We start from the raw sequence: 15,050 nt of genomic DNA on the forward strand, positions 1-15,050 counted from the left end.
GATATTCAGCAACGACGCATTTCACTCCCATTTGCCCGGAGCCACAAGGACTCCTCCCAGATTAATTCCAGGGACCATTTATTTATTTATTTATTTATTTATTTATTTATTTATTTATTTATTTATTTATTTATTTATTTATTTATTAAATATTTTGTTTCCACCTCTAGAAGGTCTTTTCTTATCATTTGGTATACTGACCATGAATAGCAATTTGTCAAATGTAAATTCTTGTTTTTTATCCTGGCATTTTACCTCTAATTAATTTATGGGTCCCTTCCACATTTTAATTATGTAACTTACTGCACCCAAGGTAAGTAGCATTTGTTTCTTGTTGTTGTATTTGGTTGGCTGTTTGGACTGTGCTGTTTTGGGTGTCCTACGGCCATTGCAGTAAGTTCTCTCTCACATGTTATGGAATAAGAACAATTTTTGTTTAAAAAAATAAATTATGCAGCCAAGGGATATTGCGTGCCAGAGAATTCCACAGTAAAAGAGTTAAAGTGTTGTCCTAGAAACATTTATTATACTATCTCAGTATTTTCATTTTAATTAATGATACGTAATTCAATACAGAGTCATCACACATAAAGGACATACTTGGTGTTATGCTGGGCTATAAACTAATCTAATGAATTGAATCTGAAATGAATTTTAATATCCCATTAATTCTTCACATTGGTTATTGTATGGAAAGAATATAGGGTAAAATTAGGTATTATCGTGATACTTTATTTGAACTTCTATCACGGTAATATTAAGCGGAGCAGAGGGTTGTTTTTAAGCAGAATAGTTTCCTTGTTCTGTGGCCCTGCAGTGAGCGTAATGGCACCGACCAAGAAGCCACAGACACAACGACAGAGGAAGTCAAACTGTGAACTGGTGAAAGAAACTAAGTAAGTACTATGTTAAATGTGTTGAAGTTAGTGTAAATTAAGTTGTATATTCTGTGTACATGGTAGGCAAAGGATAATCGCATTATATATACTAGAAAGAAGGCTCGATTTGCCTGTGTGATTTGATGTTAGTTATGAGCAATGGAGGGAGCTTGGGAAGCTTACGAATTCGGCCTTCTTTCTTACAGATCTCGAGTTGGTGGGCCTGGGAGAGTGGGAGTTCAAAAATTGCGGCGTGGCAGCTATACTTGTAATCAGCTTTTAAGTGCTGTTAGAAAGGTTGTTAGTGAGAAATGGACATTATATAAGGCTTCTAAAGTGTTTGGCGTACCACGGAGCACCCTAAAAGACCATGTGAGTCGTCATAACGACGAAGAACCTCATGAGGTACCAAAACTCGGAAGGCCTTTTGTTCTATCGAAAGACGTTGAAATAAAGTTGGTCAAACATGTCAAAGAAATGCAGGAGTTGGGTTTCGGATTGAATTTCACCACCATAAAGCGACTAGCATTTCAGTTGGCAAAAATATCGACGAAAGTGTCCCCCTTTAATGAGGAAAAAGGAAAGGCAGGTGCGTTTTGGAGGCGATGTTTCAAGACGCATTATGGCTTATCTTTGAGGACACCAGTATTACCGACTGAGCCTCCTTCTTAGTCCACCAATACTCATCAACAATCACCTCTCAGCGACACATCAGATAACTTCCACTTCTTACAATACAACTTTCAACAACTCGCCGGAACCCAGTGCACATCGGCACAAATATGGCGGGCCACTACGGCTCCTCTTCGCAGTCAGAATAAGAAGATGCCTCACCTCAGCTTTAACGCTCTGACTCTGCAGTTGCCGTATACTTTCTAATCTCTCCACAGCAGTCCACAACACAAGCAACTCTATTCTATCTCACCAGACCAGTAAAGACCTACAACTTCATCCCGTAGTCCGCCTTATTTTATTCCACGGAACAATATCATTTTGTCTCACCGGCATTTCACACCGATGTCTCTACATCACAATCGATGCTACAGAAGTCAACGAAAAGAATAAGCAGAAGTTTCAACCCACAACATTTTTCCTAATTAGCAATTACCCACTTTAACTGTCACCATTGTTGTCGTTCAAACGCACGGATTACCCATGAATCTCCAGCCACACTGACCAGTCTCCGTCCCGATCTCGGCGCTTCAACTGGAAAACTTTCAGCTTGATGCCTATGAAACCTCATTTGGCTATAAAAATTTCCCCTACCCCCGGTGATTTTTAACTAAAATAATCTGCTCTACATATTTCTGAAATGTCAATGCTAATTCTTTCTTCCAACCTCTAAAACATCAGGACGCACTTGGTACTAAAATTTTTTATCCTTGCGCACCAGCTGCTCTTGTGTAAATATGTATATAATTGTAAATTCTCAACTTTCAATTAGATAATGTAATTACTATATAGTTACCACTCATTAACATTAGTTTTTATTACAAACATTTACGCTGAATGATAAATGTAAATATTTTTATAAAACTTTATCTCAACTGTTCAATTGAACTATGTAAATACTGTATAGTTACCAACCTTTGACATCAATTTTTGGTTACTAACACTGATGCCAAACACTACACCTTTTCTCCCTTAATTGTTTTATTGTAAATATTTTTTAAACTTTTTATTTTCATATGATTGCGTCAACTGTTTCTCCAGAGCACCACTGCAGAACTCTACTTTGTTATTTTTAGGCATTGGTGCTGACTTTTCATCTAAACCTACATGTTCAACCATCACTTTTGTGCAAAAATTTTTTCCCATACTTAATTTTTATATGTTGTTAATAATATGTAATAATTTGTACATGTCTACTACTAACCAGTTACCTGATTTTTTACCTTGAGGTGATATTTTGACTGATGATGCCCTCAATGAAGGGCGAAACATGTCTCAAGTGGAATCTACAATAAATTCCTAATTTATAAAACTTATATGTATTGAATAGGTGGAAAAAAACAAACCTTTTAACATCCTACATTCAGTATCTTCAATACGGATAACAATGATTTTTATCACTTGCAAAATAGCAGCTAGTCGGGCTGTAACAGCTAATGAAGAAAACATAAGGGATTTTTATGACAAGGTAGAAAACACTGTGGCAAAATTAGATCTCGCTGGCAAACCTGAGCAAATTTTCAATTATGACGAGACTGGTGTCACATTCGTAGTTAAGCCTTCGCGAATAGTCACGAAAACTGGAAAGAAAATTGTTTATTCTAGAAGTTTTGCTGAAAAGGGAGTTACACAAACTGCAATGCAGCTGGGGGAACAGTGCCTCCAATGATAATATTCAAAGGTGTTAGGATAGTGGAAGGGTTGGACAGGAATGCGTCCAGAGGTTCCATAGTGCGAGTCTCAAAGAACGGCTGGATTAATGCAGATATCTTCCTTGAATGGCTTCACCACTTCGTAAAGAACATTTCGGAAGTTAGGCCCGTTCTGCTTTTTTTGGATTCCCATGCCTCTCACGTGGGAATTGATGTTTTAAATTTTGCTAGAGAAAATGGCATCTATTTTGTGACATTCCCAAGCCATACAACCCATATTCTTCAACCACTTGACCATAGCGTTTTTAAGTCATTAAAGAATGCTTGGGCCAATCAGTACAAAAATGAGCATCCCATTTCTGCTCCGTCCAGAATGGACTTCTGTACACTTTTTTCACCTGCATACTGCATTGCATTCGTGCCAGAGAAAATTATGAATGGCTTTCGGAAATCTGGGATCTACCCTTTCAACAGATCAGCTGTTCATCCTGACTCCATTGCGCCTTCTTGTATGAGTCTACGAGCCGAAGAGCCCTCAACTAGCCACTTCAGCAATTCCTTACAGGAGGATATCAATAAAACCTTGGCTCATCCACAGTGAGAATCCCAGCAGACAATCCAACAGCGACGAAAAAATGACCCCAAGGCTGAAGTGCTCATCCCGCTATCTGAATCAGGACCACAACTACTGCAGCTAGCTCGAGCGCAGTTAGACAGATTAGAAAATCTTCCAACTATGAAAATGACAAACTGTGCCAGTGATGAGGCTCTCAAAAATGGGACAGAATGGATTCAGTGCAGACTGGTTTCACCAAAGTTGTGTTCAAGTGGGTAAATCTCCGCAAATCAAGTGCAGAAAATGTGACAATGTTGTGACGTTCTATAAATAGGTCCTGCATGTTATTAAACTATTTTTCGTACTGTCTATTTTCCATATGTTAATGTTATAAAATGTTTTCCTTTGCTTATTGAGTTGTATGTATGTATATATGAAGTTTAAATCTATCATGGTATTGGTCTATAGGTGTAAGCGATTGTATTATTATTATTATTATTATTATTATTATTATTTTTTTTTTGGCCACTGATGTTATTTTTGTTCTGTTTTTACTACGGTTATATACGTGTACACATTCATGGAATCTTTATGTTAATTTTGCATTATTGTTGATTTCTTTCCAGAATAAATTATGATTTATCAAAATTTATCACGGTATTGCCTACCTTTACCCTACATACATACATACATACATACATACATACATTCATTCATTATCATTATAGACTGTTGTGCCTTTCAGCGTTCAGTCTGCAAGCCTCTATGCATTTACTAAACGTCGCCACAATCCTCGATTTGTGGCCTCATTTAGTTCTATACCTCTTATCTTTAAATCGTTAGAAACCGAGTCTAACCATCGTCGTCTTGGTCTACCTCCACTTCTCTTACCCTCCATAGCAGAGTACATTATTCTCCTATGTAACCTATCGTCCTCCATTCGCCTCACATGACCCCACCACCGAAGACGGTTTATGCGTACAGCTTCATCCATCAAGTTCCTTCCTAAATTAGCTTTTATCTCCTCATTCCGAGTACCCTCCTGCCATTGTTCCCACATGCTTGTGCCAGCAATCATTCTCGCTACTTTCATGTCTGTTACTTCTAACTTACGAATAAGATATCCTGAGTCCACCCAGCTTTCGCTCCCGTAAAGCAAAGTTGGTCTGAAAACAGACCGATGTAAAGATAGTTTCGTCTGGGAACTGACTTCCTTCTTACAGAATACTGTTGAATGCAACTGCGAGCTCACTGCATTAGCTTTATCACCTTGAATCAATCTCACTTACTATATTACCATCCTGGGACAACACACGACCTAAATACTTGAAATTATCGACCTGTTCTAACTTTGTATCACCAATCTGACATTCAATTCTGTTGAATTTCTTACCTACTGACATCAATTTAGTCTTCGAGAGGCTAATTTTCATACCATACTCATTGCACCTATTTTCAAGTTCCAAGATATTACACTGCAGGCTTTCGGCACAATCTGCCATTAAGACCAAGTCGTCAGCGTAGGCCAGACTGCTTACTCCATTTCCACCTAACTGAATCCCTCCCTGCCATTTTATACCTTTCAGCAGATGATCCATGTAAACTACGAACAGCAAAGGTGAAAGATTACAGCCTTGTCTAACCCCTGTAAGTACCCTGAACCAAGAACTCATTCTGCCATCAATTCTCACTGAAGCCCAATTGTCAACATAAATGCCTTTGATTGATTTTAATAATCTACCTTTAATTCCATAGTCCCCCAGTATGGCGAACATCTTTTCCCTCGGTAACCTGTCATATGCTTTCCCTAGATCTACGAAACATAAACACAACTGCCTATTCCTCTCGTAGCATTTTTCAATTACCTGGCGCAAACTGAAAATCTGATCCTGAGAGCCTCTCTGCGGTCTGAAACCACACTGGTTTTTATCCAACTTCCTCTCAACGAATGATCGCACCCTCCCTTCCAAGATGCCAGTGAATACTTTGCCTCGTATACTAATCAACGAGATACCTCGATAGTTGTTGCAACTCTTCCTGTTCCCTTGCTTATAGATAAGTGCAATTACTGCTTTTGTCCAATATGAAGGTACCTTACCAACACTCCACGCTAATTTTACTACTCTATGAAGCCATTTCATCCCTGCCTTCCCACTATACTTCACCATTTCAGGTCTAATTTAATCTATTCCTGCTGCTTTATGACAATGGAGTTTATTTACCATCCGTTCCACTTCCTCAAGCATAATTTCACCCACATCATTTTCCTCCTCCCCATGAGCTTGGCTGTTCGCAACACCACCAGGATGATTTCCTTTTACATTGAGAAGATGTTCAAAATATTCCCTCCACCTCTCCAGTGATTCCCTGGGAACTATTATGAGTTCACCTGAATTACTCGAAACTGTTCATTTCCTTTTTCCCTCCCTTCCTAAGATTCTTTATTACTGTCCAGAAAGGTTTCCCTGCTGATTGACTTAGGCTTTCCAGGTTGTTACCAAAATCTTCCCACGACTTCTTTTTGGATTCAACAACTATTCGTTTTGCTCTGTTTCTTTCATCTACGTACAAATCCCTGTCTGCCTTGGCCCTTGTTTGGAGCCATTTTTGCTAAGCCTTCTTTTTACGTTTACAAGCTGCTCTCACTTCATCATTCCACTAAGATGTTCGCCTTTTACCATCTTTACACACAGTTGTTCCTAGACATTCCCTTGCTGTTTCTACTACAGCATGCCTGTATGCCACCCATTCACTTTCTATATCCTGAACCTGCTTACTGTCTACTGTTCGAAACTTCTCACTAATCACATCGATGTACTTCTGTCTAATTTTCTCGTCCTGGAGATTTTCTACTCTTATTAGTTTGCACACAGATTTCACTTTCTCTACCCTAAGCCTAGAGATACTTAGTTCACTACAGATCAGACAGTTATCTGTATCATCGAAAAATCCCTGGAAAACTCGTACATTCCTAACAGATTTCCTGAATTCGAAGTCAGTTAAGATATATTCTATTATGGATCTGGTACCCCTAGCCTCCCATGTGTAGCAGTGAGTAGCCTTATGCTTGAAGAATGTATTCGTAACTGCTAAAGCCATACTAGGACAGAAGTCCAGCAAACGCTTCCCATTCCCATTAGCTTCCATATCTTCCCCAAATTTACTAATCACCCATTCATATCCTTCAGTTCTAATCCTAACTCTCGCATTGAAATCACCCATTAGCAGTATTCTATCCTTGAATATTTCTGTAAGTTATTGAACGTGTGATTATATTGATTTGATAATAGTTGCTAGATGCGTCGACTTCATCTTGAAAATATTTTCTGAATTTAGGATAATATTAATTACTTACAAACATCTCATTTCGATGGACTGATTGCATTTGACGTACATGTTCATGCTTACTGAGTGTTACTTGAATTACTATAATATTTTGGGTTTCTTCAGTGAGCTCAAAACAGATGAGAATCATTTTCCTTATTAATGTAACAAACCATTTTCAATGAATTGGAAAGAAGATAGTTGCTGTCATTTTGTTTGCAAAATTATTCAACAACGAATCCCCCTGTGGGTGGGGGTGGTAGAATAACACCCACGGTATCCCCTGCCTGTCGTAAGAGGCGACTAGAAGGGGCCCCAGGGGCTCTGAACTTTGGAGCGTGGATTGGCGACCACGGGGCCCTTAGCTGAGTCCTGGCATTTCTTCCACTTACTTGTGCCAGGCTCCTCACTTTCATCTATCCTATCTGACGTTACTTGGTCAACTCTTGTTCTTTTCCGACCCCGACGCTATTAGGTTTGCGAGGGCTAGGGAGTCTTTCATTTTCACGCCCTTCGTGGCCCTTGTCTTCCTTTGGCCGATATCTTCATTTTTCGAAGTGTCGGATCCCTTCCATTTTTCCTCTGATTAGTGTTATATAGACGATGGTTGCCTAGTTGTACTTCCTCTTTAAACAATAATCACCACCACCATTCAACGAGTTGTAAAATGAAGATTTTGGTTCCACATTTGTTTAAATGTATCTGTATATATTAAATTTGTCCTGCAGAATCTTGTTTTTTCATTCCACTAGCTGTTGATCTGTCAACGGCTGCTAACAAAGATAAACTTTCTTCCACGTTTTTGAGTTAATTCACTTAGCCTTACTACTGCTTCAAACTGAATCTGTCCTGTCATTCGCCTGCAAACAGCAATCATCATAACAATTTTTAGAAAATGTAATGAAATGTGTACTACTGAAATAGGCATTGCAATGTTATGTATGTAGTGCAGTTTGTTATTTAGAAAAGACAATTTTACATTTCTTTTAGTGTAAGGCAATCTGTATATTTTTGTTTACCAAGCTACTGTGCTGTAATGTATAACATAAGAGAATTTTTTGTGTAATTTCGTAAGTCTATGTTTTTTATTGGAGGTAATGTCGGTACCGTTCACCTGGAATTAATGAGCCCCTGCTGTATGTTAGTGCATTACCATTCTGGTTCATTATATTTGTTTGAGCAGTTGATGTTTTGTTTTTTATTCACGAGTTAAGACACTCTGCATTTTTAAGGGCCGATGACTTGTAGCTCCTACGGCCATGCCACAGTTACGTCTGTTCAGCTACATCATGCTTCACTGTGGGGGCTACTGTTTCCTCTGGAGCCTCGTCTTAATATGTGGTAATGTAAACTGCTGTGATTTGTTATTAAATCCGTCACAGTAAAATGTAGGATCTACAGTAATTGTGGCAAAATCCTCTTAGACACGTTCAACATCTGTGAATTGCTTATTTGAGAACTCATCTGGTACTTACGAGTTGATGGCTGCATGTCAGTCAACGTGTAACCTTGTTTACATTTCACAGGTTTCTTGATGTGTATGTTTGATGTTTATTCACACAAAACCTGTTTGTCACACTTCGTCCTCTCGTGCTAACCACAGTACGAGGTTACTGCTGACTCATCCCCAAGAGGCTTTTCCTGGTTCTGGTCTTACGCATACTACTGTGTAAATAACTACTGCAAGTGATGTGTGGCGTACATGTTTTCTCCTAAACCGTGCATCTATTTTCACATCTTTTAGCTGTTAATGACCTGGGGCATTGTGTGTTCGCGGCTGCTTAATTATACCCCACCCACCCTGTATAAGTGACCCTAAAGGTTTTCCCAAATTGGACCACCAACCAGTAAATAAATTATAAAAGACCTGGAAATATATCTACTATAATCGAAGTCCCATGTCTCACGTTGAGAAATAAAGAGAGAGCATGCCTTTAAAAACCAGCCCAAAGAGAAGATATCTACCAAATGGTCAATGAGGAAGACAAGATTGAACCAGCTGCAGGTCCTGATAAAGATGATTAGTGAACTTTTTCAGAAACACTGTACTAATTTCCACTGCACAACACATCTGGTGTAAAAATCATACAGTTTATTCAATATACTGTATTGTTTTGAAGGTTTTCATGATCAATTTCCCTATTCCATGTTAATGCTACCTTTCCATCTTCCTCTTTCTAACTACTCCTCAACTGTGTTCCAATCCAGGTTCCGTCTTATTATGCTGTTCTTGGTCAAGTCCAACTTCCTTAGTCTCATTCTACCTGCTGTTGTTCTTTCTATATTAATATTATTATTATTATTATTATTACTGAATATCCAAAGCAGTTTGGAACCCTATTTTACATAGTATACTAGGGTTGTAGTTAAAATACATATTCAGTTTTACAATGAAAAAGAATTCATGTATCTAATCGACGGAAAATGAAGTGCATGAAGTTAATAAAATATTTGTAAGAGCACGGCTTCTTAAACAAATGATACAGGGGTTTTGATAATGCAATGTTGCAATACCTTAAGAGGGTCCCATCTACTCCCGCCGTTTACACGCGCCTGGCCACATTAAGATAGGCAGGGCTACGCTTTGAGCGCAAGTCATGCCTTCTTCTTTCAAATGCAGCACATTCAAACAGTAGGCGATCCACCGTTTGTGAGGATCCACAAACACACACGTAGCCATCAGGACAATTAATTCTGAATCGATGAAAATAGTAACCAAATTTGCCATGACCAGTCAAAAATTGAGTAATTTCAAAGTTTGGCACCAACATCTTACTTTGTAGATGGTTGAAAACCTCAGAGAAGAATATTTCTCTGGTAACTTGGCCTCTAGTGGAAGAAGTCCAAACGTTGTTCCATTGATGGATTACGTGCTTCTTTACGATTTTTTTTAGCGTTGCTAGGTGACGTTTTGTCATAAGAAATTTCCAAATTAGATGTACCCGCTGCTTTCACCAGTAGATCAGCTTTCTCGTTTCCAGATATTCCACAATGACCGTGAATCCAGTCAAAACAAATGTGCGGACTTTGTTGAGCTGTGGTTCTAATAGCTACAGCTATTGGATACAGATTATATTTATTATTTATCGCATTCAGCGAATCCCTTAATAACCGAGATTTCTTATTGTTAGATTTGCACCATTCGATCGCAGATTTGATCACCCACAGTTCAGCCTGGAAAATAGAGCATGTGGAAGAGAGTTTGTACTGGGATGAGAACACCTCAGAATCGTTTTCAAGAACAACAAAGGCTCATCCAAGTCTGTCCTGTTCATCTGCACTTGGTATGCGAGATCCATCTGTGTAAATAAAGCAGTCATGGGTAATTGAACAATTTTCATAAATGAAGTTTTTGAAGAGACTTGGGTGATCAGACTGTAGAAAATGACAAGGTTGCTCTAGAGTGGTGTTCAGAATGGGCATTGGTGACACTTTGTTTTTCTTCAAAAAAGTGAGTTCAGCTTTTGCTATCGCCGTCAGAAATAGTGGCTCAATGCCTGCAATAAGAAGAGCTGCATCAGTAGAGGTGGTGCGGTAAGCACGGGTAATACTGTACCCGCCTAAATGGTGCCCGATTGAATTTGGGGAAGCTGGAGTAATTTTTGTTACGGAACATTGGGTTACAAGCAAGTATAAATCAGCTGTTACCGTGCCGTGCCGCTGCAGGCGGACGTGTTATGTCACCAGGCTGGTGAAGGTCGCCACGTCACGCATTACGTCACTTAGCGAGCCGACCGCCGAGAGGGGAAGGATACTCTGGATACATCTGCTTGCCGGTGTGAAGGACGAATTACGTCACAAGGAGGGCGACAGCCAATGAACATCGAGGAAGGTGCTGGAAGGTCTTGAGATTATTCTAGAAAGAATTCGAGGAGAAGTCTCTAAGGAAAATCTGAAGAGAACAATACAGTTTCTATGAGAGAATCGAACGGAAGAGTTTCTGAGGAGAAGTTAAGTAAGACAGTCTTCAGGAGGAACATCGTATAATTTCAATCATCTAGCAAGAAGATGAACGTTTGCAGGTATGGTTACTTTCTGCCTATTTCTTGTATGGCACAGCCACTATGTAATTTGAGTGCTAATTCAACTTTTCTTCAGCCTACTTCGGTGTAGAGCGAAGTGTTATAGCCGCACGATTCACCGGGTGGAACTTGAGAAACCACAGACAGTTCGTGCGCTCGCTTAAGCCGAGTGTTGCAGTGGAAATTCATGGAGTGTCTCTTTGGATATTGTAAGGGAATTGAGCTATCTAAAGCGAATATTCGAAAGGAAACCTGGCTTATAGAACGTCGAAATACTGGTAATAATGTTCCGTCAGCTTCAAGACTCACTGTAATCTTGTGAATGTGCTCGAAATTTGAAGCTTGGGGTACAACTGAACCTGATCGTACATCATTGTGCCAGTTAAGTGTCGTAAATAATTTAATAGAATACAACTAGTGTGGAACCACTTTTCTTATACAAAATTTCAGTTTCAGCTACCATTGTGAACAGGAACCGACAGCATGCAACGAACGCTTGGAAAATCCTGGAATTTTCTGGAACGTTGTGGGAGTGATACAATGCTGCTGTTCATAGCTGTAGTCATCATGGGTTAAGCCAAAGTGTGCACGCCAGCGCGATGACCTTGTACATCTATGATCCGCCGTAGAGCAAGAAGAGGACGCCGACGCCCATAGTTGCATCCCGACGCCAAGGATTTCCATCGGAACCTTAAGTACCATTGTAAAATTTCTTCTCTTTCGGTAGATGAATAGTAGATTGTATTCTTGCTTAGAGCAGTGTAGTTTCTTTCGGAAATGTTGTATTTAAATGGTGATGGTGGAGTATTCACGTATTCTTTAATTTATGGTTTCTACATTTTCAATCTTTGCATTTCCTTAGAACAATGTTTGTGTTTTTGATTCGAAGATAAGTAATCCCAGTTGTCAATGAGTTACATGAGGTCATGTGCAATTACGATCCTCAAAAGGAATTATGGGAGATTAAGACCTAATAATAATAATAATAATAATAATAATAATAATAATAAAATATGGTTATAATAATCACGACGAGGAGGATAAAATTAAATATCAGAGTACATACCAGTAAATCGAAGTCTTCATGAACTATTAGTTTATGTGATATAATTGATATCAGAGGGAATGGGCATTGATGTGTACTAGGAGCAGCTCATCGAGAAGACGTTTCTAGGAGCCATAATAGGAGGAATAAAAATAATTCATTATAATAATAATGAAAGTCGGGTATTTGACTGGTTGTTGAGAATAAAAATGCACGGCGTTATGATGGTAGATTTTACAATGAAATTGACTATATGGGACCACTAGGGTACATTTCAGTCATAATGATTATGGTGAATGATAGTGATGATAGTGATTTATAGTGTTTTGATAATATTTAGTGACTAATAATAGTTCATTCCTTCGCTCAACAACCAATATTGTATAACGTACGACTTGCTTATTATTAGCCTTTCCTGGGGCTCACAGACGCATCCTTCTGATGATGGTGGTGATAATTATTTCTTCGAGATTAATTTAGTCATCCTATGTCGTCTTGTAACAACAGTCTTAATTAATTCTTATTATGATCGATTCATGCTATAAGGGTCTTCAATAAAATTTAAGAGGAGAATATAATAATAAATGATGATAATAATAACATATGACAAGTTCAGCTGTATGATAAATTTGCCTATAAACAACTGGTGTGATTGAGTCATTCATGAATATTATTCATGTCTTTCCAGGAATGCTTATTCTTTTTTATATTTTATGTGATTTATTGGTCAACGATGTTGTTGTTGTTGTTGATTACGCGTGGTGTTACGTGATGCTCTATCCATCCATAGAATACTAGTCAGATAGAAATTGTGATATAATTTATAAAGGAATACAATCGAGCGAAGTCTGCGAGAGGGGAGAAATGCGCCAAAGAATTTCTCAAAGAATTTTCAAAGAATTTCCAAAATTTCTCAAATTGTAAAATATTTCACAAAAATAATTTGAATATAATTCCTCGAGAATAAGTTGTAAAGAAATTCTCAGTGGTGTGGAAAAAATGAGTTAAGGATTTTTCAGAAATGTTGGTAATTTCTTAAGAGAATTTTCTCCAAGTATGCCAATATAATTTAAATAGAAAATTTGTTGCAGATGTGTTAAAGTAAAAATTATTTAATGAGAATTTGTGAAGATTAAAACAGTAATGAGAAATAGTTATTTTCATGTTCAATGTGGCATTGTTTTGTTGATGTTAGTACGACGGTATCACTAATTGCAAGATCAATCAATGTTACAGAGAATTGCTTCGGTTGGAGTTCATTGGAGATATTACTGAATCCCATGAAGCGACAAAGCATGTCAAGGACTTATAGTTATATGTAAATGAGAAGATCAAGCAGTTGAATTATGTTGAAGAGATGTTAAAACAAATTTTTTTTTTGGTGCTTTGTCCAGACTGAGTTTTGTTTTTATATTTTAATAAATGAAGTGGTTATTTTGTTCTGATTTTTATTTCACATTATGTCTCCTATCCAGTCACCAATGGCCCTGTAAATAGAAATTTTCTGAAGGTCGGTCCCGTAATAGCAAATCGGCCCTGCGAACAGTCCACCCTTTTGGGACTCACGCTCCGCCGACTGAGCGACCCTGGAGAAGGGGACAATATGAAGGCCGAATCCTCTCTGAATTTGCATCAATTTATGCTGAGCCCATTCCTTCTCAAGTGTCATTCGAAAAGAGGAAACACAATACAATATCAGAGGTACAAATGCTGTATCATAAATAATTCTTAGTACCTCTGAATTTAGTCCCCAAGAAGGTCTGCAGGCAATAGCTAAACCTTGCATAAACTTACTGTCTTTCCGTTGTAGTTTGTTGAAATGGGCCCTGAAGGTTAACTTCTTGACAAGTACAACTCCCAGATAAAGAATATAATTTTCAATAGTGATATTTTGTCCATTCATTTCAATATTAGGCTTTCTTAGTTTCCTTCTCCTTGTAACAAGCATGTTTGCTTTAGGTCCCACTAGCTACTTTTACGGTTTTCGGAGACGCCGATATGCCAAAATTTAGTCCTGCAGGAGTTCTTATCCATGCCAGTAAATCTACTAACAGGCTGACGTATTTGAGCACCTTCAAATACCACTGGACTGAGCAAGGATTGAACCTGCCAAATTGCGGTCAGAAGGCCAGCGCATCAACCGTCTGAGCCACTCAGACCGGCCCTCTCTTTCTATATCAGCACTTCAATATACTTCCCTCTTACACCCTCTTAACATGTCCAGACCAGCTCAGGTTGCTTCTCTCCATTCCATATTGAAAAGTTTTCTACTCAGATTTATTTCCTGACACCCTCATTTCTTACCCTGCCCTTTCTTGTCTTCCCTGTCATACTTCTTAAAAAAATGCCCCCTCACTGGCCTGGATTTTACACCTGTGTCTTGCTGTATATGTCACCATGATATGATGCATTTTATTTAAAAAAAAATAATAGTTACAGAGAAATCACACATCAAAGATTGCTAAAAGCAACCTAATAAGCAAGTTTAGAAATAACTGTCTGGAGTACACCACATGCATAATCCTACAGCTCTTATTCACAGCAAGTTCAAATAATAGAAAGGGTTCACATACCAGCAAGAAGAACTGTATTTACTTCCATTCAGAGTAAGCACAGACTTGAAGAGTTTATCTCGTTGTTGGGTATCATAACGAGGTTGACCCAACCCATTTTTTCTGGCCCAAATTAATAACTTTGATTTAGGCAGATCCACATCATTTGCATACACACTTCTTAAGAATGCACACTGAAGTTCCACAATATCTTCATCTAATCTGCATTTCTTTGTGGGTGGGGAAAGCGAAGCAGGGATTACTTCTCGCCGGCCTCGTAGTCCACGCACTTTGTATTCCAACTGCTTTTCACGGCAGTAATCCCCCATGTCCCAGATGGCACTGAAAC

At 38.5% G+C, this 15,050-nt stretch overlaps 1 protein-coding gene across 3 annotated transcripts in view; it reads right to left on the minus strand.

The window, feature by feature from the left end:
• Dus2 (Dihydrouridine synthase 2) overlaps positions 1-15,050 on the minus strand; it is a 178,787-nt gene that overhangs the window by 46,149 nt on the left and 117,588 nt on the right. For all 3 annotated transcript variants that reach the window (XR_010860788.2, XR_010860787.2, XM_067151832.2), the window contains exon 5: positions 14,723-15,043. Coding sequence is in view for 1 of the 3 variants with exons in the window: in XM_067151832.2 (XP_067007933.2) it covers positions 14,723-15,043 (321 nt within the window). In the remaining 2 variants the exon portion in view is untranslated. The remainder of the gene's footprint in view (positions 1-14,722; positions 15,044-15,050) is intronic.

Source organism: Anabrus simplex, chromosome 7 (genome assembly GCF_040414725.1).
Source record: "Anabrus simplex isolate iqAnaSimp1 chromosome 7, ASM4041472v1, whole genome shotgun sequence".
NCBI classification, from domain to species: Eukaryota; Metazoa; Arthropoda; class Insecta; order Orthoptera; family Tettigoniidae; genus Anabrus; species Anabrus simplex.